At 32.7% G+C, this 25,296-nt stretch overlaps 5 protein-coding genes across 5 annotated transcripts; 1 reads left to right on the top strand and 4 right to left on the bottom strand.

Annotated features, from left to right (window-relative positions):
- Nucleotides 1-1,099: 1,099 nt before the first annotated feature.
- On the bottom strand, nucleotides 1,100-2,666 carry LOC148231392 (actin, cytoplasmic A3a-like). The gene is made up of 3 exons (XM_088193898.1): nucleotides 2,568-2,666; nucleotides 2,138-2,499; nucleotides 1,100-2,078 (listed from the first exon to the last, which is right to left on the bottom strand). The coding sequence occupies exons 2-3, from the start codon at nucleotides 2,485-2,487 to the stop codon at nucleotides 1,298-1,300; spliced, it is 1,131 nt and encodes a 376-aa protein (XP_088050024.1). The 5' UTR covers nucleotides 2,488-2,499; nucleotides 2,568-2,666; the 3' UTR covers nucleotides 1,100-1,297.
- Nucleotides 2,667-5,811: 3,145 nt separating this feature from the next.
- On the bottom strand, nucleotides 5,812-7,343 carry LOC148231391 (actin-42A-like). Its single transcript, XM_088193903.1, has 3 exons — nucleotides 7,222-7,343; nucleotides 6,792-7,153; nucleotides 5,812-6,731 (listed from the first exon to the last, which is right to left on the bottom strand). The coding sequence occupies exons 2-3, from the start codon at nucleotides 7,139-7,141 to the stop codon at nucleotides 5,951-5,953; spliced, it is 1,131 nt and encodes a 376-aa protein (XP_088050029.1). The 5' UTR covers nucleotides 7,142-7,153; nucleotides 7,222-7,343; the 3' UTR covers nucleotides 5,812-5,950.
- Nucleotides 7,344-10,339: 2,996 nt separating this feature from the next.
- On the bottom strand, nucleotides 10,340-11,532 carry LOC148231390 (actin, cytoplasmic 2-like). Its single transcript, XM_088193909.1, has 2 exons — nucleotides 11,180-11,532; nucleotides 10,340-11,120 (listed from the first exon to the last, which is right to left on the bottom strand). The coding sequence occupies exons 1-2, from the start codon at nucleotides 11,530-11,532 to the stop codon at nucleotides 10,340-10,342; spliced, it is 1,134 nt and encodes a 377-aa protein (XP_088050035.1).
- A 2,602-nt stretch (nucleotides 11,533-14,134) lies between these two features.
- Nucleotides 14,135-15,683, bottom strand: LOC148231389 (actin, cytoplasmic A3a-like). The gene is made up of 2 exons (XM_088193892.1): nucleotides 15,226-15,683; nucleotides 14,135-15,166 (listed from the first exon to the last, which is right to left on the bottom strand). Exons 1-2 carry the CDS (start codon nucleotides 15,573-15,575, stop codon nucleotides 14,386-14,388), a joined length of 1,131 nt encoding a protein of 376 aa, XP_088050018.1. The 5' UTR covers nucleotides 15,576-15,683; the 3' UTR covers nucleotides 14,135-14,385.
- A 7,210-nt stretch (nucleotides 15,684-22,893) lies between these two features.
- Nucleotides 22,894-24,931, top strand: sturkopf (lipid droplet associated hydrolase sturkopf). Its single transcript, XM_088195202.1, has 2 exons — nucleotides 22,894-23,173; nucleotides 23,818-24,931. Exons 1-2 carry the CDS (start codon nucleotides 22,981-22,983, stop codon nucleotides 24,537-24,539), a joined length of 915 nt encoding a protein of 304 aa, XP_088051328.1. The 5' UTR covers nucleotides 22,894-22,980; the 3' UTR covers nucleotides 24,540-24,931.
- Nucleotides 24,932-25,296: the final 365 nt, after the last annotated feature.

Raw genomic sequence — 25,296 nt, 5'->3', positions numbered from 1 at the left:
CAGGAACGTCATTTCAGCTTTTGTCGGGAGGAAGGAAGCAAAATTTAGCAAGTTAGTAATATTTTTTTAATATTTCAATTTCTTTTGGATGCATTTCATTAAATGACATACATTTTTCTGGCCATATTCACTGTTTAAAATTCACGTCAAAAGCAATAAAATCGTCCCGCCGCAGTGGAAACTCGGTTATCTAGCGTTCATATTAAGCCTTTTTGTAACAATATTACGACTTACAATAAGTGAGAATCGAAAAGATCATATCTAAACCGAATTTTGATTAATAGGAGCATGGAAAAAACAGTTATCCCTTCTCAGAACCCAAAACCCACGTCAAAAGCAATAAAATCGTACCGGTGCCGTAGCAGTGGAAACGCTCGGTAACGGCGACGGCAGGAATTTTTTACTTTTGCGAAGTGATAGTTGTTTTTGCACCCTCCTATTGACCAAAATTCGGTTTGATTATACTTTAACCAACACTCTTATATCAGAAGTCGGTAGTAATATCAGTAAGGATAACTCATATTTTTAAAACAGTGTAATATGCAAGGGCAGACAAAACTGTGGAGAAGTATGTGAGTTGCGACGTCTATCTGTACTTCTTCTTCTACTTATTTTTCCCTGAGAGATGAGTTGACTTAGTTTGTATTTTGGACTTAACCCAATGAAAGTTCCAAAACTATAATTAGTTAATTTGTGTAGATTAGGTATGGGTTTGAACAGCAAATGTACGTTTCGCAACCGTCGAATTGAGTTTCATTAACATTTTACAGTCAAATATAATTTCACTAGTGCCATCAATTAAATTATATTTAAATTATAGTATAAATATATATCTACTGCTAAAAATGTATTTAGACTTTACTACTGAAAATATATCTTATAATGTTTTATTTAAACAAATTAAAAAATATGGACAAAATGAGTATTGAAAAGTCACTCCTAATAATAAAATACTGATAATAGTGCAAATGTGTGTTTATTTAGTTGAAGTCGTCTGATTAGATAAGATAGTGTTAAATCAACTTAGGGTTACTATTTCATTAAATCTCACTATCAATCGACAATATTTTAAAATTTTAGATTCAAATAAAACATAATATGTGTTGAAAATGTTTAATTACATCCATGTGTCTTATTCAAAGTAATAAAATATTTTTTCCATATATTTGTACATTAATTTTATTAAAAAATAATTACAATTAAAAGGCGATTTAATATCATTTTTGACGAATAATAGTCAAATATGAAATTATCACATAGACTAGACATGAATGTAAAAAGGGGGTCGATAGAGAGCTTAGAAGCACTTCCTGTGTACAATGGACGGGCCGGATTCGTCGTACTCTTGTTTGGAGATCCACATCTGTTGGAAGGTGGACAAGGAAGCCAAGATGGATCCTCCGATCCAGACGGAGTATTTCCTCTCTGGTGGTGCGACAATTTTGATTTTCATGGTTTGTGGAGCGAGGGCAGAGATTTCTTTCTGCATCCTATCAGCGATTCCAGGATACATTGTGGTGCCTCCTGATAGGACGGTGTTGGCGTACAAGTCTTTCCTGATGTCCACGTCGCATTTCATGATGGATTGATAAGTGGTTTCGTGGATTCCGGGGAATTCGAGACCCAAGAATGACGGTTGGAAGAGCGCTTCTGGGCAACGGAACCTTTCGTTTCCGATGGTGATGACTTGACCGTCAGGAAGCTCGTAGCTCTTCTCCAAAGAAGAGCTAGCAGCTGCTGTGGCCATTTCTTGCTCAAAGTCCAATGCGACGTAGCAGAGTTTTTCTTTGATGTCGCGAACAATTTCTCTTTCGGCGGTGGTGGTGAAGGTGTAAGCCCTCTCGGTGAGGATCTTCATGAGATAGTCGGTCAAGTCGCGACCGGCCAAATCCAATCTGTGGATGGCGTGAGGAAGAGCATATCCTTCATAGATTGGTACTGTATGCGATACACCATCTCCAGAATCTAAAACGATACCGGTGGTTCTTCCTGAAGCGTACAAGGAGAGTACGGCTTGGATTGCTACATACATAGCCGGAGTGTTGAACGTCTCAAACATGATTTGAGTCATCTTTTCTCTGTAAAATAAGATAATATTAATATGGCTTCATTAATATTAAATCTGTTTTGGATTTACCTGTTGGCTTTAGGATTGAGGGGAGCTTCTGTCAAGAGGACTGGGTGCTCTTCTGGTGCTACTCTCAATTCATTGTAGAAAGTGTGATGCCAGATCTTCTCCATATCGTCCCAGTTGTGAACAATGCCATGCTCGATGGGATATTTCAAGGTGAGGATACCCCTTTTGCTCTGGGCCTCGTCTCCTACGTATGAGTCTTTCTGTCCCATGCCCACCATCACACCCTGATGTCTGGGTCTTCCGACGATCGACGGGAAGACGGCCCTGGGAGCATCGTCTCCGGCGAAGCCGGCCTTGCACATTCCAGATCCATTGTCGACGACCAAAGCGGCAACTTCTTCGTCACACATTTTGATTTGAGTCTAAGAAAAAAATATCATTAATAGAGAGCTCTGAAAACAATCACACATGCAACTGATTGCCTACTTACTTATAAAAATCGGTTTGAAAGAAATGAAAAGGCAGGTCGCGTAGTCTTCGACCGAGTTAAACTGCTTGTTCTTTAATCTCAAGTATCCTTATATACCCGCCCTACGATTCTATCGGTTCTTATCAACATTACCTTATAAGGCGATTTTCCAAGTCGTTCACTGATTCTTATCGATTCGAAAAATATTTATATATCAACGAAAAAATTCTCAGGGACAAATTGATTATTTTGCAAGTAAGTACGCCCGAAATAGTCAGTTTCGTGTGATTAATTGATAACATTCAGACGATATTCTTATCCGTACTGTGAAAAAATTTAGTATGATTATTTTTTATTCTGAAAATGGCTTTGGTAAATTTTAGTTAAAATACTATCAGCATTTAAACTATCGAGACTTTGTAGATTTAAAAAATAGAATTTTTTTAATGTTTGTAAATAACATAAATATGAAAATTAATTGTCTACTATTGTACGTATAATCTTTTAAAGTGGAAATACAATAATAAGGATATATTTGAGAGCATTTATTTAGAAAATTATTGTTGATTTGTTAATAGTAATATTTAGTAAATGCTTATTATCCATAAAATATTACAAATAATATGAACCTTAAATTAAATTATCATTAAATACTACAATATTTCTGTTTTAAAAACGGCCAATTGATAAGATACAACCTAATACATAGTTCAGTAAACTATTTACTTTTTTTTTTAATTGTATTTTTAAATGTTTTTCACTGAATAATTTTGTAAATGTCTTAAAATAACCATTAAAAATAACATCATACATATATGAAGAAAACCCAAAGTTGCACAATAGCCACACATACTATCGAAAACCAGCAATTAACACAAAAACCGTTTTATTCATAAACTCGTCTAGAAAAACATCAATAACCTCGCATCGAATAACAATTGTTTGTTCTATACTTACTTTTTGTAATTATCGGACGGTCGCCATTATTGAAATTGGTCATAGTGAAATCAAGTGAATTATCACAGCCCAAACTACCCTTAAAGTTGGAAGTCCTATTATGCTGCTGAAACATTATTTTTTATTATCATATCTTAAGAAAACCGAATCTTTAACGTTCGATTCAAATTGTCAATATATTAGTCACTAATTCTTAATTTTCATACACAAATCCAAGTATTTCAGGTGTCAAAGCTACTTTTTAGCTGGGAATTCAAATCGTGCAAAAGTGTGCAATGGAAAACGGTTGGTGTTTATTATCAAAATCTTATTTATTATTGGCTCGTGTTTTTCGGGTCAATTTTAATATGGTTGTAGTCAGAATATATATTAAAAGATCAATATACATCAGTCAAAATATAAGCCAGAATAAATATTAGATGGTCAGAATTATTTTTTTCAGTTGCCAATAGTGTTGTCATACAGTTTTTTATTAGTACATCTGTCATTCGCATGTCGGCAGTTCATTATCATTATCATTATTAAGGTGTTATAGGGCCAACTTGTTTGGTTTGGATTGCATCGTTGTCAAATGTCAACACAACAAGGCCCACGCGCTCTTCGCGACGCTCTGTCGTTATCCCCGCTTCGTTCACCGCTTCGAATACATTCGCGTCTTACACACAATTCGCGTTGTCTTCGCCATAACAAAAACCGATAACCTATTAGCTATTGTCATGGAGAACACAACTATTGGGACTATTGGCAATAGTCAATAGTTTCAATAACAGTCGCTACAGGAACTGATTTAAGAGACGAACTCTTCTCTATTATAGTTCTTATTATTTTTGGGTCATTTAGCCATACCTTTTAAATGTTTTTTTTTATTAAAATATCTAAATTAATATTTGAGCATTTTTATACGATGGATTTAAGAACTGCGTAACAATTTTCTATTGGATTTATATCAGGTGAATAACCTGGCCAATGTAAAACTTGTATATTTTTACCTTGCCAAGTAATTGCCATTAGGAACCCTACATTTTCATCTTAGGGCAAAGCCATACATCCAACTTTCGTCTCCAGTTATAATTTTGACCATGAAGTCCGGATCTGCATCAAGACGATCTTTCAAATCGGTGCAAACTGACACACGATTTCCTTCTATTTGTCAGTCAAAAGTCTGGGAACAAATTTTGCACTCACTCGTCTCATTTGCAAATTATCGATTAAAATGCGTTGTACGGACCCGTACGAGATGTTTAGTTCTTCGGTAAGCTCTCGAATAGTCAATTTTTGAAACTTTTTGTAAGTTTTCGTCTGTTTTTGAGGTCGAAAGACGTCCTGACCGATGCTTGTCTTCAACCGACTCATTTCCGCTTTTAAATCGCTCATACCACATGTAAGCAGTCTTCAGAGTCACTACATTATCGCAATACACTGATTTTAACATTTCATGAGCTTCTTTGGCATTTTTTTGCAACTTAATGTTAACGCGTTGTTCGAAATCCATGATGCGCGACAGACACGGTAAACACGACCTCATTCTCTGGAAGCCGGCTAACAAGTCACTACTTGTTCAAACTTGACACTGACTATCTCAATGGACCAGGCTATCAAACGTATTACTTCAAATGGATGTAGCGTCAGCAGTTGCTGCTATAAAAAATTATTCACCGTATTTTTTAATCACACCTCGTAATTACTTTATCCGAATGTTTTGACAGAACCATAAATTGCTGCACACCGTCTTTTTTGTTCAATCTGTAACTGTATCTTATACATATATTCATTATTTTTTATTAAAAATCATCGCCTACTAAAGCGCATCATATCTTTTAATGCAAAACATTTATTTCCCACATTAGTTAAATATCAAAATATGTAAATGTTGGAGTGGTCCAATTATTTTGTCACATTGACAGATTGAAATAATAAAAAAAAAGTCTTATAAAATAAATTAAAATATATTTCAAAAAACTGTTCAACGTTATTAAAGTGCATATAAAATAATTAAATAAATCACCAACTCATGTGAGGGAGTGAACAAATTTAGTCAATAATATTTTACTAGCTGTTATAATTTGCAAAAAATATAACAGTATTGGTGGTCCACCAATTGCTTCTATTTTCTGATTTATTCCACAAACAAACCCAGTGCATAATTCATCTATATATTTAAAAGAAAATGGTCATGAATTTTTACAGGTCAATATTCCTGTATCACATGTACGATGACATAATGTTACTTAAAGCACAACAAATTGATTAGTCATAGACAAAATTCATATTGATAAGTCACTCCAAATCAGATAAGATAAAATAATTTTCATGTATTTGTACAATAGTTTTACTAAAAAATAATTACAATTAAAAGGCGATTTAATATCATTTTTAACAATAAATAGTCAGATATGAAATCTATATCATGGCTAGACAATAAAGTAACAAGGAAGTAGATGTAAAGCTTAGAAGCATTTCCTGTGTACAATGGACGGACCGGATTCGTCGTACTCTTGTTTGGAGATCCACATCTGTTGGAAGGTGGACAAGGAAGCCAAGATTGATCCTCCGATCCAGACGGAGTATTTCCTCTCTGGTGGGGCGACAATTTTGATTTTCATAGTTTGCGGAGCGAGAGCATAGATTTCCTTCTGCATCCTATCGGCGATTCCTGGATACATTGTGGAGCCTCCTGATAGGACGGTGTTAGCGTACAAGTCTTTCCTGATGTCCATGTCGCATTTCATGATGGATTGATAAGTGGTTTCGTGGATTCCGGCCATTTCAAGACCCAAGACGGATGGTTGGAAGAGTGATTCTGCGCAACGGAACCTTTCGTTTCCGATGGTGATGATTTGACCGTCGGGAAGCTCGTAGCTCTTCTCTAAAGAGGAGCTGGCGGCTGCTGTGGTCATTTCTTGCTCATAGTCCAATGCGACGTAGCAGAGTTTTTCTTTGATGTCGCGAACGATTTCTCTCTCGGCGGTGGTGGTGAAAGTGTAACCCCTTTCGGTGAGCAACTTCATGAGATATTCGGTCAGGTCACGACCGGCCAAATCCAACCTGTAAATGGCGTGAGGAAGAGCATATCCTTCATAGATTGGTACTGTGTGCGATACACCATCTCCAGAATCCAACACGATACCAGTGGTTCTTCCCGAAGCGTACAAGGAGAGCACGGCTTGAATTGCTACATACGCAGCCGGAGTGTTGAATGTTTCAAACATGATTTGAATCATCTTTTCTCTGTAATATAAAGATAATATTAATATCGATTCATTTATATTAATTTTATTTTAGCTTTACCTGTTGGCTTTGGGATTGAGGGGAGCTTCTGTCAAGAGTACTGGATGCTCTTCTGGTGCTACTCTCAATTCGTTGTAGAAAGTGTGATGCCAGATCTTCTCCATATCGTCCCAGTTATGAACGATGCCATGCTCGATGGGATATTTCAAGGTGAGAATACCTCTCTTGCTCTGGGCCTCGTCGCCTACGTAGGCGTCCTTCTGTCCCATGCCCACCATCACACCCTGATGTCTGGGTCTTCCGACGATCGACGGGAAGACGGCCCTGGGAGCATCGTCTCCGGCGAAACCGGCCTTGCACATTCCAGATCCATTGTCGACGACCAAAGCGGCAACTTCTTCGTCGCACATTTTAATTTGAGTCTGAGTAAAATATACTATTAATAAAGAGTTCTGCAAACAATCGCACAGACAAATAATTGCCGACTTACTTGTAAGACACGGTTTCGAAGAAATTATTTAGCAGGTCGCTTATTCTTCGACCGAGCTCAACTATTCTTACTTTTATCTCACGTGTCCTTATATACCCGCCATACGATGCGATCGGCTTTTATCAACATTATCTATAAAAATAAATTGGTGAATCGCTGATTATTATCGATAAAAAATATGTATATATCTACCAAAAAAAATTCGAAGACATGTTGTTTTTCAAGTTAGTATACCCGAAATTACTAATTTAGTGTGTTGAGGTGATAACAATCAGTTGACATTCTAAGATAATAAAGATAAATGTATGGTTAATCATTTATAAAGTCACAATATATTTCGTTATCGTACATATTTTACAATGAACGTGTACTTTTCAGGGGGGCAGTTGGAGGCTTTACCCCCCCCCCCCCCACTCCGTTGAATTTGGCCAGAAAAATGCATGTCATTCAATGAAATACTATGAACTATAATGAAATAAAAATATTAAAAAAAATGACAACTGGCTTGCTAAATTTTGCCTCCCCCCCCCCCCTAAAAAAGCTGAAATGAAGTCCTTGATTCTAAAACAGTAATTAAAAAAAACAGTTTCGAATCCATTTCGAAAATGTTTTTTTAAATATGTCATTGCAGTGAAATCATATTGGAATTCATTTTCACCGGTAGATATATTTTTTTATCAGTGAAAATATAATTTATCTGGAAAAATATAATTTATCTAGAAAAATATAATTTATCTGGAAAAATATAATTTATATACTTTTACATACATATCATTATTTATTTACACGTGAGGTATAAATATTACAGTGAATGTGTATTTTTACGGTGAAGTTCACCTGTAAATATATATTTCTACTAGCGAAAACATAATTTAACTGATAGGCACTAGTGTAATTATATGCTGCTCTATGAATCGTAATTTGACCGTTGCGAAACATCCATCTGCTGTTCAAGCCCAAACCTAACCTAAAAAAAATTTTAAAAATCTAAAACTAATTATAGTTTTAGAACTTACGTTCAAAATACAAACTAAGCCAATATATTCTCTCATTGAATGTTTGATATTACTCTATGTTTTAAAAATATAAACTAGAGAGCATAAAATCCACTTGAATTTAGGTACAAAAATGTATGTCATTTAATGAAATACTATGAATTTTAATGAAATCAAATATTAAAAAAAAGTATCACTACTCCCCTCTTCTGGAAAAGTTAAAATGATTCTTAGCAAGAATCACCAAAAAAAAACTCGAATCAATTCCGAAAATATTTTTAAAAATATGTCATTTCAGTGAAATCATATTATAATATTTCACCAGTAAATATATATTTTTAACAGTGAAAATATATTTTATCTGGCATGTACTACAATTATATGATTTCAAATCTTACATACGTAGTAATGTAACTATTTACAGGCTTATTATTATTTATTTACTAAATATTACAGTAAATGTGTATTTTTCTGTGAAGTTATATTATATGCTGCTCTATAAATTGTAATTTTACAGTTGCGAAACATACATTTGCTGTTCAAACCCAAACCCAATATATATATATATATATATATATATATATATATATATATATATATATATATATATATATATATATATATATATATATATATATATATATATATATATATATATATATATATATATATATATATATATATATATATATATATATATATATATATATATATATATATATATATATATATATATATATATATATATATATATATATATATATATATATATATATATATATATATTTTAGTAAAAATTAAATAAGTAAATAGAAAAAAATATGTGATAAATTCAGCAATTTCAGATAGCACTGTTTGATTAAAGTATGAATAATACTCGGATTCCTATCTATTGATATAAAGTCACGCGAAATGGAAAGTATACTTTATATAAAATAGTAACAAAAATACCGTATTATTTCCACCATGACGTCATAATTTTCCGAATAGATATTTCTATTGAAAATATGAAATTCAGTGAAATTCTCATTTCTAATTGAATCAACTGAATTTTATGAAGAATATTAAAGATATTTTACTTTAGACTGACATTTAACTCGCACAGTCTAAAATATTGAATAAAAATATTTTTACATTATGTTATTTTATGACACAAAAAAGGTCATATTATGAAATTTTTGTTGGTTTAAAAATGTGGTGGTGGTATTTGCCCTCTATGAATTTGGTCAGAAAAACGCATGTCATTTAATGAAATACTATGAATCTTAATGAAATAGAAATATTAAAAAAGCTGAGGACTAAAAAAATAATTGAAATATAATATATTATGTATTACCTGCTCTGAGGAAATATTGCCATATAAAGTAGTATGTTTTATAAAAGTCCAAACTTCTCAATAATTACGTTTTGTAATTAATTATAATACTATAAATTAAATACATTCTGTACTTCGTAGGAGCCTCAAGTGTGGTGTAAACGGGCGACTGATTATATCAGTTCGTGATAAGCATCATATCACTTTATCGATGTTGACTGTTTTCTACTTGTAAAATATTGAATATTATTAGATCTCATATTTTATTTAATAAATAGAAGTTTAGCTACGTGTTATCCATTGCGTGCACCGTTGCCGTTACCGGTAATAAAGGTCTACTATTTTCCATAATATTAATCGAAGGAACAGCAAAAATTCAAATTCATATATAAAAAAATGTTTCTTTTTTATCATTATTTTACTTTGTAATTTTTCGTGTTTTTATTTTTTATATATATGCGTTGCGCTATTTTGTCGCTGCACACTTTTGTCCCCGCTCTTTTGTCCTGCGCCGTTTTGACGAGAAACCAATATTGTACACACTAGTATGAGAAACACAAACGATTCTATGTTTGTTGTTCTTTCAAGTAAGCAATGAATCAACTTGTGTGTGATTTGTAACTTGCGCTGTGCGTGTTTATTTTTATATATATAAAGCTTTTAATTATTAATATAACATTTTATAAATTCATATTAAATATGTATGTGCAATTATGAGTGTTTAGATTTTAAGTCATCTAGAATACCTGGTTAAAATATTTAGATTCCAGTGACTGCTTATCAAGACATGAGAGTGGAAAGCAAAGCTTTAAAAACATTTTCTATTGACGATCGATGACCCGGATTCGCCATATTCTTGTTTCGATATCCACATCTGTTCGAAGGTGGACAATGAAGCTAAGATAGATCCTCCGATCCAGGTGGAATGTTTTCTCTCTGTTGGAGCAATGATCCTGACATTCATGTTTTGTGGAGCTAAAGAATATATTTCTTTCCGCGTCCTATCGGCTATTCCTGGATACAAAGTTGAGCCTCCAGAGATGACAATGTTGGCATACAAGTGTCTTCTAATATCAGTGTCGCATTTCATGATTGAATTGTAGATGCTTTCGTGAATGCCACAATCTTCCATACCCAAGAAAGACGGTTGGAAAAGTGCTTCTGGACAACGGAACCTTTCATTTCCGATTGTGATAACTTGTCCGTCTGGTAGCTCGTAGCTCCTTTCCAAAGATGAACTGCACGCAGCGATAGCCATCTCATCTTCGAAGTCCGAAGCGACGTAGCAAAGCTTCTCTTTGATCTCGCTGACGACTGCTAACCACCCGTTGGTAATTAATGAATATCCTCTTTGGATAAGGATCTTTTTTAGATAATCAGTCAAGTCACAACCAGCCAAGTTCAAACGGTGGATGGCATGAGCCAAGGGATATCCTTCATAGATGGGCACGGTGTGCGTGATGCCATCTCCGGAATCCATCACGGTACCTGTAACTCTTCCCGAAGAGTATAGAGAGAGCACGGGCTGGATGGCGACATACATAGCAGGAGAATTGAAGGTTTCAAACATTATCTCTGTCATTTTTTCTCTGTAAATTATGTTTATGGTATTATTTGTCAATTAGAATCATGATTGTTTTAAATATACCTGCTGTATTTTGGATTTAATGTAGTCTCTGTCAAAAGAACTGGATGCTCCTCTGGTGCAACTCCTAGTTCGTTGTAGAAAGTGTGATGCCAAATCAACTCCATGTCGTTATAATTTTTAACCATGCCACGTTCAATTGGATATTTTAGGTCGAGGAACTTCTTTCCCGCAGCTTCATATCCAACAAAATTATCTTTTACCGAGTATTTTACGCCAAAGTTCCTAGGTAACTGACGTATGCGTCTTCCGACGGTTGTAGGGAAAACAGAAGTGGGTCCATTGTCACCGGCGAAACCAACCTTGCACATTCCAGATCCATTATCGATAACCAAAGCGGCCACTTCTTTACCCATTTTGACTTATCTCTAAGAAAATCATTATAATTAATAAATATGTCACTGATAAAAATATTTCAACTGGGTCATACAATATAATTATTATTTTAATTTACTTTGGTGATAAGACTATTTTGTGATTTTTTGGAAATACTCAAAAAATCGAATTTCGACAATTTTTTTGAAAAACATATTAATTTGTACAAACAAAATACTCATAATCATAGAAATATAATTAATTCCAATAAAAATTTACTTCCTGACTGTGCACCTGCTTTTGTTTTCGCTCATCTGGCCGGGCCAGCCGCTCACCAAGACCTTTTCCGGGCTCATAATAAAATACTAAACTAACAAATAGTCACCTTTAGATGTTCAATATACAATTAAATCAATCTTTTAAAATTTCTCAAATATCAAAAATTATTTTTAATCAAAGTTTTATACTTACATATATTTATATTTATAAAATATATAGTATTTTAAAGCTTAACTTTCACGGTGCAGATTTTCTTATATTTAATAAAGAAATGCATCCAATTTAATATATAAATATAAAATTAAAGCCCCCAAATTTATCTGCGCCTATAAACCTCGAGCAACGTAAACACGCGACTGATTATCAATTGTTAGTTACCCTCTTATCACTGTATAAGTGATAATTAATAAAAATATAGCAAAATCATAAAAATATTATACAATAATGAATAATTTCATTATTCAATATATTCTTAAGAATACGCTTAAGATTTTCAGATCGAATATGTATATGTATATATCTCATGAACGTCGTTTAAGGGGGGCAGTAGGGGGCATTTGCTCCCCTTTGAATTTAGCCACAAAATATATGATATATAAATGATATAATTTAATGAAATACTATGAATTTTAATTTTAAATACCGACCGCTTACTGGTCTACTTTTGCCCCCCCCCCCCCCCGAAAAAACTTTAAAAACGTCCTTAAATCTAAACCAGAAATTCTTAGGTTATGTCTATAAGAAAATGTAAAATATCCCAAAAATAGTTTTAAAAATATGTCCTTCCAGCGAATCAATGTTGGAATACATTATCACAGGTAGATATATATTTTCACCAGTGAATATATAAAAAAACATTGCACTTCTCCCAATTTTGAAGGGTATATAATCTACTCTAGCTGAGTTGGGCAAACTTTTTTGGCTGCGGGCCAAAAAACAAAAGAAAAAAATTACCAGGCCATTATAAGTTATTCTAAAAATAATGAATGAAATTGCAACTGCATTTTTAAAAGTTCATTATTTTGCGGTTCAAACTGCGACGTATTAATTGTGATGCTAAATGCTCATATGTCAGTCCAGAATTCTTGCTGAGGTTCATGATAGAAGCACTTGTTCACATACATATATAAGATGCAGCAAACATGGCACTGATTTTCTGACCGTGCGATCGTGGTGGCAAGCTGGCAACATTTCATCAAGTGTCAAATACATTTTTCTTAATTTGCGGCGGGTCGGAGTTGGTCCGCAGGCCATCACTGAGCTAGAGCATGACCGTACTGAATTACTTCTGTCAAAATATATAGCCGAAATAGACCGCCCCCATCTCTCACACTCATTACGCTAGTGCTTCTATCACTTCACTTCTGACTTGGAACAAACGAGAGTTTAGTCGAATTTGCAAACTACGGTGAATTTCAAAAGGGATAATCCTTAAAACAATGAGAAAGCAGCCGCTTCTTACTTCCATGCTAAACTAGCCAGTCCCAAGAGTCCCAAGAATTCGACCAGGTCTTCTCGACGATTTTAAATTTATAATACGTAGAAAAATAACTGACAAATTTCCAAATTGTTGATTTTTATTTACTTTACTCTTATTATTTTAAATGTTTGTTACTTTTTAAATTAAATCATGTTTCTTAGACAATCTGCAAAAATAAAAACAGTTTCATGCATTAAGAAATAAATTTAAATATTAGAGTATTTTTTATATTCTATTTATGTTTTGATTAAATTTGTTTAGAGTATAAACAATTAGGTATATTAGCTTAATAAATTAATAAAATAAGAGTTTTTTTAAGCGTGACGGACCACTTTGTTTTATCTTAATAAGAAAGTTTTAAGCTACATATATTCTAAGCAGCAATTCATTTCTTAATTATTTATGTTAATTAATTATATTTACAATGAGTTACTATGGAAAAGTTTCAGTTAATTTGTACTACTTTTATGCTCTGCGTTGATTTTTCAGCGTCTCGGTTTCATAAACAATATTTATTCATAATCTTAATAAATAAATTATTGTTAATGTTAAGTATCGCCAAATTTAATGTTGATCTTATAAAGATATTTATTCCAACGAGAACGGTGTTTTATTCAGTATTTTTTTATTGCTCATAATTTCCATTATAGATAATATAAACCGCATATAAAACAGACGTTTCAATTAACTTTTAGAAATCTTCGTAACAATGAGCAACTGTGTTGAACGCAAATTATCCGTAATTCACAACCGTGAAATTTTCATAGCGGTATGTACTAATTGTCAAACATAATTTTAATTACGACAGCGTTACTCCGTCTAGATTTTATTAATTAGGACGATGATCTTTCTGCTTAATAAAAATATAATTTAAATGCGGATGGTAATATTAAACAAATTTAATAAATACGATAATAAAAATACAGGTACATGAATATAAATTTTAAAATATACACAAATGACCTTATTTTTTAATAAATACAAAAAAACGCATATTCAATTTGATCGATCAAATTAATAGTTTTCTTTTGAAAGCGATTTTAGTCAAATTTACGCTGACTAGAGCCGATGTATCGACGTCTTGTGAAAAAGATGACTGAAAGGAAACGTTGAGAGAAGCGACGTGTATCACAGTTTAAAAGCATTTTCTATGGACGATCGATGGTCCGGATTCGTCATATTCTTGTTTTGAAATCCACATCTGTTGGAAAGTGGACAATGAAGCTAAGATGGATCCTCCGATCCAGACGGAATATTTCCTTTCCGGTGGGGCGATGATCTTAATTTTCATGGTTTGTGGAGCTAGAGAAGTGATTTCTTTTTGCATCCTATCGGCGATTCCTGGGTACATTGTAGTGCCCCCGGAGAGGACGGTGTTGGCGTACAAGTCTTTCCTGATGTCCACGTCGCACTTCATGATTGAATTATATGTAGTTTCGTGGATGCCGTTAGCTTCCATACCCAAGAATGAAGGTTGGAAGAGTGCTTCTGGGCAACGGAACCTTTCGTTTCCGATTGTGATGACTTGTCCGTCGGGAAGCTCGTAGCTCTTCTCTAAAGACGAGCTGGACGAAGCAGTTGCCATTTCTTGATCAAAGTCTAAGGCAACATAGCAGAGTTTTTCTTTGATATCGCGAACGATTTCTCTCTCGGCGGTGGTGGTGAAAGTATAAGCCCTTTCAGTGAGGATCTTCATGAGATAGTCGGTCAAATCGCGTCCGGCCAAATCCAGCCTGTGGATTGCGTGAGGAAGTGCATATCCTTCATAGATTGGAACTGTGTGCGATACACCATCTCCAGAATCCAACACGATTCCGGTGGTTCTTCCTGAAGCGTACAAGGAGAGTACAGCTTGGATGGCTACGTACATAGCTGGAGTGTTGAACGTCTCAAACATGATTTGGGTCATCTTTTCTCTGTAAAATAAGATAATATTAATATGGATTCATTTATATTAAATCTGTTTTGGATTTACCTGTTGGCTTTAGGATTGAGAGGAGCCTCTGTCAAGAGGACTGGGTGCTCTTCTGGCGCTACTCTCAATTCGTTGTAGAAAGTGTGATGCCAGATCTTCTCCATGTCATCCCAATTGGTGACGATTCCATGCTCGATTGGATATTTGAGGGTGAGGATGCCTCTCTTGCTCTGAGCCTCGTCTCCTACGTAAGAATCCTTCTGCCCCATTCCGACCATCACGCCCTGGTGTCTAGGTCTTCCGACGATCGAGGGGAAGACGGCCCTGGGGGCATCGTCTCCGGCGAATCCGGCCTTGCACATTCCAGACCCATTGTCGACAACCAGAGCGGCAACTTCTTCGTCACACATTTTGAACGCGATGGAGCGAGCACGAACTTTTTAATTTAGCGAGAGGCGGAAGAGCGAACAAGGGGGCTCTGCACTCGATGATTATCGGACACTGTATGTTGATGTGAGAAGAATTGTTTGCGGTAAATATATATAAGCGAACCCCCGCCAGATTCCTCGCTCACTGTGTTCGCCATATAAGGAAAAATAATTACTTCTTCGTCGGAATACATCGTAATTGTAATAATCGGATTGCGAGCATTTTTTCCGCCTTGAAATCGACACTAGTATTTCGAAACGACACGTGCTATATTCTCAAAAATTACGATTTTGATGAAAAATTATGTTTCTGTCAGTAGTTTAGTACAAATCTTAAAATTCTTACTTTAAATAAATACATCGTGATTCAATATATTAGAAGGAAGTGCTTTTAGCGATGATGATATACAAAACAATATGGTTTGAAATAAATAATAAATACTCGAGAACTTTATGAGATTAAAATAACTGTGATACCATTATGAAAATTATTTAAATTGCTGTATATAAAAGTTTTTTTGTAATTTGTATATTATTTTCATATACGCTATAGAACATTTCTGATTTTGTATATGGTAATACGATCTTTTTTACATATACGCGTCTTTAAGCTAAGAGTTTTAAAATGCTATAGAAAGTCGCGATCGCGTCCCTTATTCTCATTCGTCGAACGCTCCTTATCGAGTCATCCAGCTTTTCAATGAACCAGAGACGTCAATTGGGGGGGACAATTAGCTAGATATATATTTTTACCAATAAAAATGTAATTTATCTATCAGGTGCTAGTAAAATTATATGATTTCAATTTTTCCATATTTAATAATACGTATACTTATTTTTATTTATTTACATGCGAAGTATAAATGTTACAGTGAAATTGTATTTTTTTAGTGTTATATTTTCACTAGTGAAGTCCAAATACATTTTCACCACTAGATACATATTTCTACTAGTGAAAATATAATTCCACTGATAGGCGCTAGTGAAATTATACGCTGCTTTAAAGTGTCAATGAAAGCCAATTTGACAGTTGCGAAACGTATATTTTTTGTTCAAACACAAACCTAACCTACACAAATTAACTTATTATAGTTTTAGAACTTTCATTGGGTTAAACCAAATTACAAACTAAATCAACTCATCTCTCAAATATAATTTAACAGATAGGCTCTAGTGAAAATATATGCTGCTCTAAAATGTCTGTGAAACTCAAATCAGGTCAAGTGGAAAATATAGACTAAGCCAACTCGTCTCTCAGGGGTAAAATATGTACAGACAGAAGTTGCATCTCGCATATTGCTCTATGGTTAGTCTGCACATGGATATTACACTGTTTTAAAAGTATGACAGCTATCCTTATCGATATTACTGCGGACTTCTGATATGAGAATATTGGTTAGTGAATTCAAAGCAAATTTTGGGCAATAGTAATCCAAACTTCACTTTTTAGTAATCAAAAATTTTTGGCAAAAGCAATAAAATAGTGTCGGCACCGACGCCGTTAAGTTAAGTAAAAATAACAATTTTTAATATATTACTCTAATAACTTTTTTCTATTATATTTGTTCTGTTATTTTTACAATTATCAATTTTACACGCTGCCAAAAACGTTGATTTTAATTAAATTGGTAAAGTCAAAGTTGAAACATAAGGAAAAGTCTGAGATGGAGTAAATAAATTTTGATATAATTCCACACACTTTAAAAAAATGTAAGCAAAAACTAAAATTTTTTAATTTCTTTTCAATTTTACATCATCATTAACCATTTTTTTTTAACGGAGCTACATTTTTTGCATAGGCGGGTCAGATAGCTAACAAGCTTATTTGAGATATTTACGATCTATAATACCTATTTTTAAAATAGGTTTCATGACGATATAATTTAAGCTAAGGCAATTTATTGTGCCCTCAAAAACCCACATAAAGTACTAAAAATGTAAAAAAAAAAAACATTTTTTTTTATTTAATTTATATTTTACAATGTTAATTACCAATTTACTTTAGAGTTTTTTAATAGAAACAAAATTAAAATCGCAAAAAAAATGTAAATAAATCTTTTTAATTTTTATTTTTAAAACTTTTTAAATTCCCAACTATTTTCTGCAAGATTTTTTTTAAAACTGATATTTTGATACAAGATAGCGGATTAAATTGGCAAACAAACTTAATATTTAGTCAATATATTTTTGAAATCTATTTCCAGGAAAAGTTTCACATTGATAAAATAAAAAGTACAGCAGTTACGTGTCCTCAAATTTCGTGATATTCCAAATTAATGACAAAAAATTAAAAAGAAATATTTTTAAAAATTTAATGGAGCGCAATATCTAAATTTTTATATAAAAAGCCAATAAATATACTTATTATTTTAGGCATTTTGGCAATCGGACTCTTGAAGTGTTAGTTCAATGTATTTGAAATTAAGGATGATATTAAATACAAATAAGGGATGTTACTATATGTACTAATTTTTAATGTATGTAAGAAATTATATATTTTTGTTATTTATTATTAAAATCTACAATAATAAAATCTTGACTAGTTAAATTCACGATGGCAGAATATCGCAGAGAGTAATACAATTTTAATAAATATTACTACAATGAAAACACTTTTACTTTCTATGTATTGTTATATTTTTTCTCGAATCTGCCAAAAATATAATAATAAATGGAAAGTAAACATATAGTATATAGATATTGTTATATTTCATACAAAGAGTTAAAGCTTTCACTAATTATATTTATCTTTAATTAATATGGTTATAAAATATATTTAAAAAGCATGAGCATGTATTTACAAACGATCCATTCCTCGATCTAAAAAGTGCAACACTATAGATAGATTTACAGATAAAATTTACAGAGAGATATTATTAAAGTTACTAAGAAAAAAAATTCCAGAGAAGCGCACTTTAAATAACTTTATTAAATGCACTTTTCCAATTATTTTGTTTAATTTATAAACTCGTTTGTAGATTATTTTGAATTTAAATTAGAAATTATCATTCAAATCCCAGACTTTTATCCGCTGGTGTTCTCTAATGTTCAATCTTAGGACCCTTGCTATTTATAAGTGACTTTTCAACTAAATCACGCAGATACAATTTACCTTCTTTATACGACAATTTTATGTTCCTATGAAATTTATATATAGCTTATAATAATTTTAGGTAAGAAAATATTATTAATAGAAATTAGCTCGACACATTACCTGAAATTTCGTATAATTTATTTGGGAATATATAATTAATACTAGTGAGTAAATATAATAAATAACATATACCAAGAATAAAAAGCAATAAAGATATATTTTTATTTTATATATATATATAATTGCTTTAAATTATTTTCTTATTTATTTATAATTACAATAAAAACAGTTGTTTTCAATTAATCAAAAATTTTATTGAGTTGCAATGACAAATTTATAATAATAATAATAATGAAATTGCATTAATTTCACTTTAAATATTAGGTTTCCGCTGTAAATATTATCATACATTTGCTCTGTATTAACTTAAGTTGTTAGTTTTCAATATTAAACATAGAGTATAAACAGCAAAAACATTTGTACAGTGAACTCTGACGTCATGAATTTTTCACAGCTTAATATGTTTCACAACTTCATTTATATCATAAGTTAAAATATTTTTTCGTGTCAGTGGTATTTTTTAAGACAAAGTTTACTGATAATATTGGATTTTTTGTGCAAACTATTGAGACCGTCAAATACAATTTGTTAGTTATACGTTAGGTTTTATTTTCATATGTGCGTCCGTAGGATCCAAGCGTTTCCAAAGCGGGTTCAACTCTGAATTCCAGATGTCTAGCTGGACCAGTGGATGCGAAGAGAGAAGCGGCGGCTTCCTTGATCTTCGATGGCCAAAAGTTGGGACGGCCCCTCTTAGTTGAAGTTCGTACGTACTTATTGAATCTAAATTTGAGAGCTCTTAAAGTTATGTTGCCTTGAAAGTGCCTCACAAATCTAAATATGTTTTTCTAAATTATAATAATGTATCCGGGTCGATATTTACATATTAATTGAAATCACAGAACGACGATAAATACACCAATTCCGCACAGTGCGGATTAAAAAATTGTGAAAGCATTAAATTTTATTCATCGCATCTCAAACACGTGAGACGATGACTCTGGATTAATTACAAATACGCACAATAATCATTTTTTTACCGATCAAACGTGATAAATGTTCCTACACATCGTCACGCTTTTTTGCAATATTGCAATTTCTTCGAAAGTTGCTAGCGAATCATGTGCGTTATCTTACGATGTTATCTTGATAAATAGTTAATCGATTTTTACTTTATACCTTACCAATTCGATGAATTATTTTACGTATTGTGATAATTTGCTACATTCTTTATTAATTACATATTAAAAGATTTTCCGATAAAAAAAATATAATGATTAAATGCCACGTCTGTTTATCTATGAAATGTATATAATAAGTAAATGTTATATAAATCAATATTTTAGTTAAAGTTTGCTACATATATTTTTGACGAAAGGGAAAATTTTTTATTTATTATTTAGTTAGTGATATTAATATTTCCAAGTTTTTGCTTTTATTATTATTAAATAAATAAGTAATAGATATAATTAATGCTAGTAATAGATTGAATTAATGCAATTAAGCAATTCGTTTTAATCTTAAAAATCGAATTATAATTAAAAAAAAAAAACTTTACCATTTCTTTATTAAAATGGAATTATGTACACGGAAAGGATATAAAATATTACAATCTTAAGTACCTAGTTAAAACTATTTCCTTAATTACAAAATGGTATTTTAAGTTATAAATAATGATATAAGTACAATTATTTAATATTTTAAACGTGTGGAGGAAAAGTTAGCAAAAACCTCCTAACAAATTATAATTTGTGTAGCCATCTGTAGGCATATTATTTAAGTTTTAAATGAATTAAATAAGTAGATAAATAAAATTACTGAATTAACTATATATTATATATGTATATATATATCTTAGATGGAACTAGTAATAAATATAAAAAAATGATTTTCGCTTTTTGTACTATTAAATTAATAACTGTTGTTAATGTCGTAAGTCTTTCTTGAATGTCTAGATAACTCTTGGCGCTTGGCTGAACCAGATTTAACAAAGCGGAAGCGGCTGCATTTAATTGATCTGGAAAATGGAAGGAGATCAACTATTCTTCTTTTCCCCGACGTCTTACTTGCTAAATCATTGATGATTTTCGGGTATAGCTTCAGTCTCTGTTTTTATTTAATATTGTAATATTAAATTTTCTAGCTGTTGAGCAGATGCATGCATTCTGGGTTGCAATGAGTAGGAAAAAAATTTCTTAGATTATAAACTAGCGATATGACGCTAAAATTTTCTTACTTGCTATTTTTTCTTTTCTTTCTATTTAAATCAACCATGATTTGTCAGAGGAAATGGGGAGGAATATGAATAGGAGCCCATTTCTTAACAATAAAGTAATCGGAACGCCATAACTTTACCCCTTAGAACTACATTATTTTTTGCGCTTTAGTGGCGCTTGGACGGAAAAATCTTAAAGGGTAAATTGCTATAAAATACTATACCGCAATATTTATCTATAAAAAAACTTGTATTTACAAAATAAATATATATATACATACATACGTATTTCTACCGGTTAAAATGTATTCTATATTTGAAATTCTGGTGAAATGACATTATTTAAAATATATTTTCGGGGTAGATTCAATTTTATTTGCGGTATAACCCGAGAATTTATAGTTTAGAATCAGGGACGTGATTTCAGCTTTTTCCAGGGGAGAGATAAAAATTAACTAGTCAGTGGTCGTTTTTCATAATATTTTGATTTAATAAAAATTCATAGTATTCCATTATATGACATGTATTTTTCTAGCCAAATTCAAAGGGGGATTTGCCCCCCTTTGAATGCCCCTACCTACCATAATGAAGGTTTACCCCTACAGTACCACACACATCGACATAAACTCTTACAATACGATACCGTCACAAATCTCTTTTGCACGAACTCACTCAATTTTTTTGCTCATTTAGAGATCTTACAAGAGCAAAAAAGTCACCTCTGACATTTTTGTTCGAAAAGAACAAAATGAGGGCAAATTTTTTTAAGAGAATTTGTTTATGGATGTTGGCGGAAGCTAAAAAAAGTTATCTCAGGCATCTTTAATTTACTCGCGGTCATGCCCGAGCTAGCTCGGAAATTTTTATTTTGTGAATTCTCATCTCAAAAATCAGCAAATTTTCTAAAGGAATTATCACAGCCTTTTTTTGTTAAAAATTAAATTCGTAAGAATATTTTTAAATGTTTTACAACGATTGCATATTTTTATACCACCGCATAGGAAAGGGTGGGTCCATGCAAGAAGTTTTTGTGTTCCTTTTAAGAAAGTACTGTTACCTTGAAGTGGTTAAACGAACATATTTTTAGCTCTTGCAACATCCCTAAATGTACAAAAATTCCCAGATTACCTATTTTTCCATTTGAACGGCGCTGCTTGCTCGCCCCTCAGCCTGGCCATGGATGTGCTAAAACACCATTCGATCGCTCGCGCCAACTTACGGCAAGTACGAAAACCTCAGGTGAATGCCATGGCCTCGATTTTCTTTCCTAGTCGATTTTCTCAATATTAAATTACTAAGAGGAGGGAATCGGGTACTTCTCGGGCACCACGCCCGCGTCCCGCAGTTGCATTAGGCTCGGGAGTTTCAGCCCATGGGCAACTGAGATCGGACCCAGCCTGGCGTTCGCTCCGGAGTACTGCGCATTCCGGCGCTAGGCCAGACCTCCTTCCTTGGTCGTCACGATTGACGACCGTCGACGGGTCTACCGTCGCGAAATGCTGTTGATGGTCTCCGGCATCACTAACCGTTGGAGACGGAGTTGGATAGGGGAAATGGAGGGGAGATAAGAGGAGGGAATGTAGGGCTCGATACAGCAACCCTGAAGCTACGCTGCAACATCAAGATGAAGCGGAAGCGAATGACAGTCTATTAACGCGTAAAGTAACATAACATGTAATAATTTAACAAGCAATTAATATTCAAGATTGCTGTTTAATCTAATTTTTTAACAAAAATGGCATAATATAATTTTAATACTTTTATGCTAATTTAATATAATAAAATTTGGAATTATTCACAATTTAAATTATAAAAATTATATTATCTAACTAAACTTCAATATTTTTAAGCTTACAATCTTATTTTATTTATATTAATTATCAATTATTTTTTCATAAGAAATGTCACTAGTGATGCGCATTTGTAACCTATTTCTCATCATCTAATAGGTTACTATTGGCACACCGCTAGCGCACCTTAGACGTTTGACCGACCGGCGCGGCGCGCGTACATAAAAAATGACGTCCTTTAACAGCTTTCTGAAAATAAACGATGTGCATACACACGTGGCTTGCTGGGGACGATGGGTCGAGGAGAATGAGCCGGATGAAGTCATCATCATGATTCCAGGAAACCCTGGATTACCCGGCTTCTTTTATTCATTTCTGGAAGAACTACACAAAAATACAAACTTACCCGTGTGGATATTAGGTAAGACTTAATAGTAAAATTTAGTTTATATTTTTAATATCATATATATATTGTGATCTTAAACCATTGAGTATGCATGCTTATTTGAATAGTGTTATTTTATATAATTCAAGGCTGAAAATCACAGGTCAAATACAGTATGTCATAATGCATTAAAGCTAAATCTAATAATAGTCACAGTGAAACTCTCGAAGGATTTGATTTCAATCAACGCATACCACTAATTATTGCATCTGAGAAAAAAGTATATAATATCAAATGCCACCTTCAAATCTCCCATTTCATTGTGTAATTTTATAAGATTATTCAATGTTTGTAAAATAACAAAGAATCGTTCAATTAATATTGGTTATCTTATCTGATAATTTTATTCTCCTATTACTATCCTAAATGACTTCCAACTAGTAATTGGTTATTACCAACAGATTGTGTTCCTAAGAAAGTTGAAAACTTAAACTTGCTCTAAATTCTAATAGTTATTTATAAATGATTCCAGCTAATAATAATCTAAATTAATGCATCCTTGGCCCTCACTTATTTTTATTTTTATTCACCTACTCGTTTGGACTAGCAAAATTTAATTGTACTAAAAATTCTCGATACGATTTTTTTCATTTTATTATCATTAAATTTATAATTTTCAGGACATGCCGGTCACGAAGAACCCGATTGGTCAAGTGGCTTTGCCCCGATCCAGCCGATCAAAGGAAACGAGGAACTGTTTAATTTAGAGGGTCAATATAAGCACAAAGCGGAATTTATAAAGAAGTATACGAAGCCGACGACTAAAGTACATCTATTCGGTAGCTCGATCGGAGGATGGATCTCGATGGAGCTGCTGAGACACGAAGAATTGAAAGACAGGCTCGTGTCCGTCAATTTACTGCTTCCCACTTTGGAACGAATGGCAACATCGCCAAACGGCGTCATTCTCAACAAATTCATTCGAAGGGTTCCCTTTGTGTTTCTTGCCTTGGTTTCGCTGTTCAACCTATTGCCTGGTTTTATACGGTTGATTTTGATAAGGATCTATTTATTTTTCTGCTCGGTTCCACCAAAAGATATACTTATCAAAACTCTTCTTAAATGTCTGCAAAGAACTGTAATCGAAAAAGTACTATTTATGGCTTTTGACGAAATGGACAAAGTTGTAGATATAAATCGGGATATTTTCCTCAACGAACAGAGTAGGATCAAGATCATCTACGGGGACAATGATGGATGGTCTCCTGCGCACTACTTTGAAGAATATAGAAGACAACTTCCAGATTACTATATTAGAAATGTTCCGTATAGACATGCTTTCTCTTTAAACGCTTACACAGAAATGGCTTCAATTAGTGCAGATCTTATTGCTAGTAAATAATTATTGAAAATCATTCAGTTTTATTTATTTATCTATGCAATCTTGCTACATTCCACTTTTATAATTATCTGTAGAACAACTTATTTTGGTATTATATTTGTATATTCAGTTATATTAGTTTGTATGAGATGATTTTATACATTAATATTTAATTTATTTTACTTGTTAAGTTTCAACATAATGCTATTTAATTCCATAAATATACGGATATGTTTATTATGTAATTTAATAATGGGATCATAGTTTTACTTATATACAACAGATTTATTGTAATGATTTTTAGAAATTGCGGAATTTTCTAAACACGTATTCTACTGTTTTATTAAAACTTAATCTAAAAGTAATGCACTCTGTGTAATTCATAATAAATACAAATGCTTTTATAATTGAAATTCATTTATTTATTTAGATTAAATTAAGAGCATCGTAACCTAACAGGTTACCCCAATGCATCATGATGGTTGAAAATAATAATTGTATTATCTAATACACAAAATATATATATATATATATATATATATATATATATATATATATATATATATATATATATATATATATATATATATATATATATCAGTGGCGTGCCGTCCATACATGCGGTAGATTCAAAACGTCAACCCGCATGCACGGTTGATGGCGAGCGACTAAGCCGTTACACATGCTTGTGTTTATTGTCGATCAACCGTGCATGCAGGTAGACGTTTTGAACCTACCGCATGTATGGATGGCACACCACTGATATATATATACAATG

Source organism: Plectrocnemia conspersa, unplaced genomic scaffold (genome assembly GCF_051122295.1).
Source record: "Plectrocnemia conspersa isolate PC_06_02 unplaced genomic scaffold, ASM5112229v1 ptg000010l, whole genome shotgun sequence".
Classification (NCBI taxonomy): Eukaryota; Metazoa; Arthropoda; class Insecta; order Trichoptera; family Polycentropodidae; genus Plectrocnemia; species Plectrocnemia conspersa.
The sequence above is the reverse complement of the archived record's forward strand: the minus strand, read 5'-3'. Positions and strand labels throughout refer to the sequence as shown.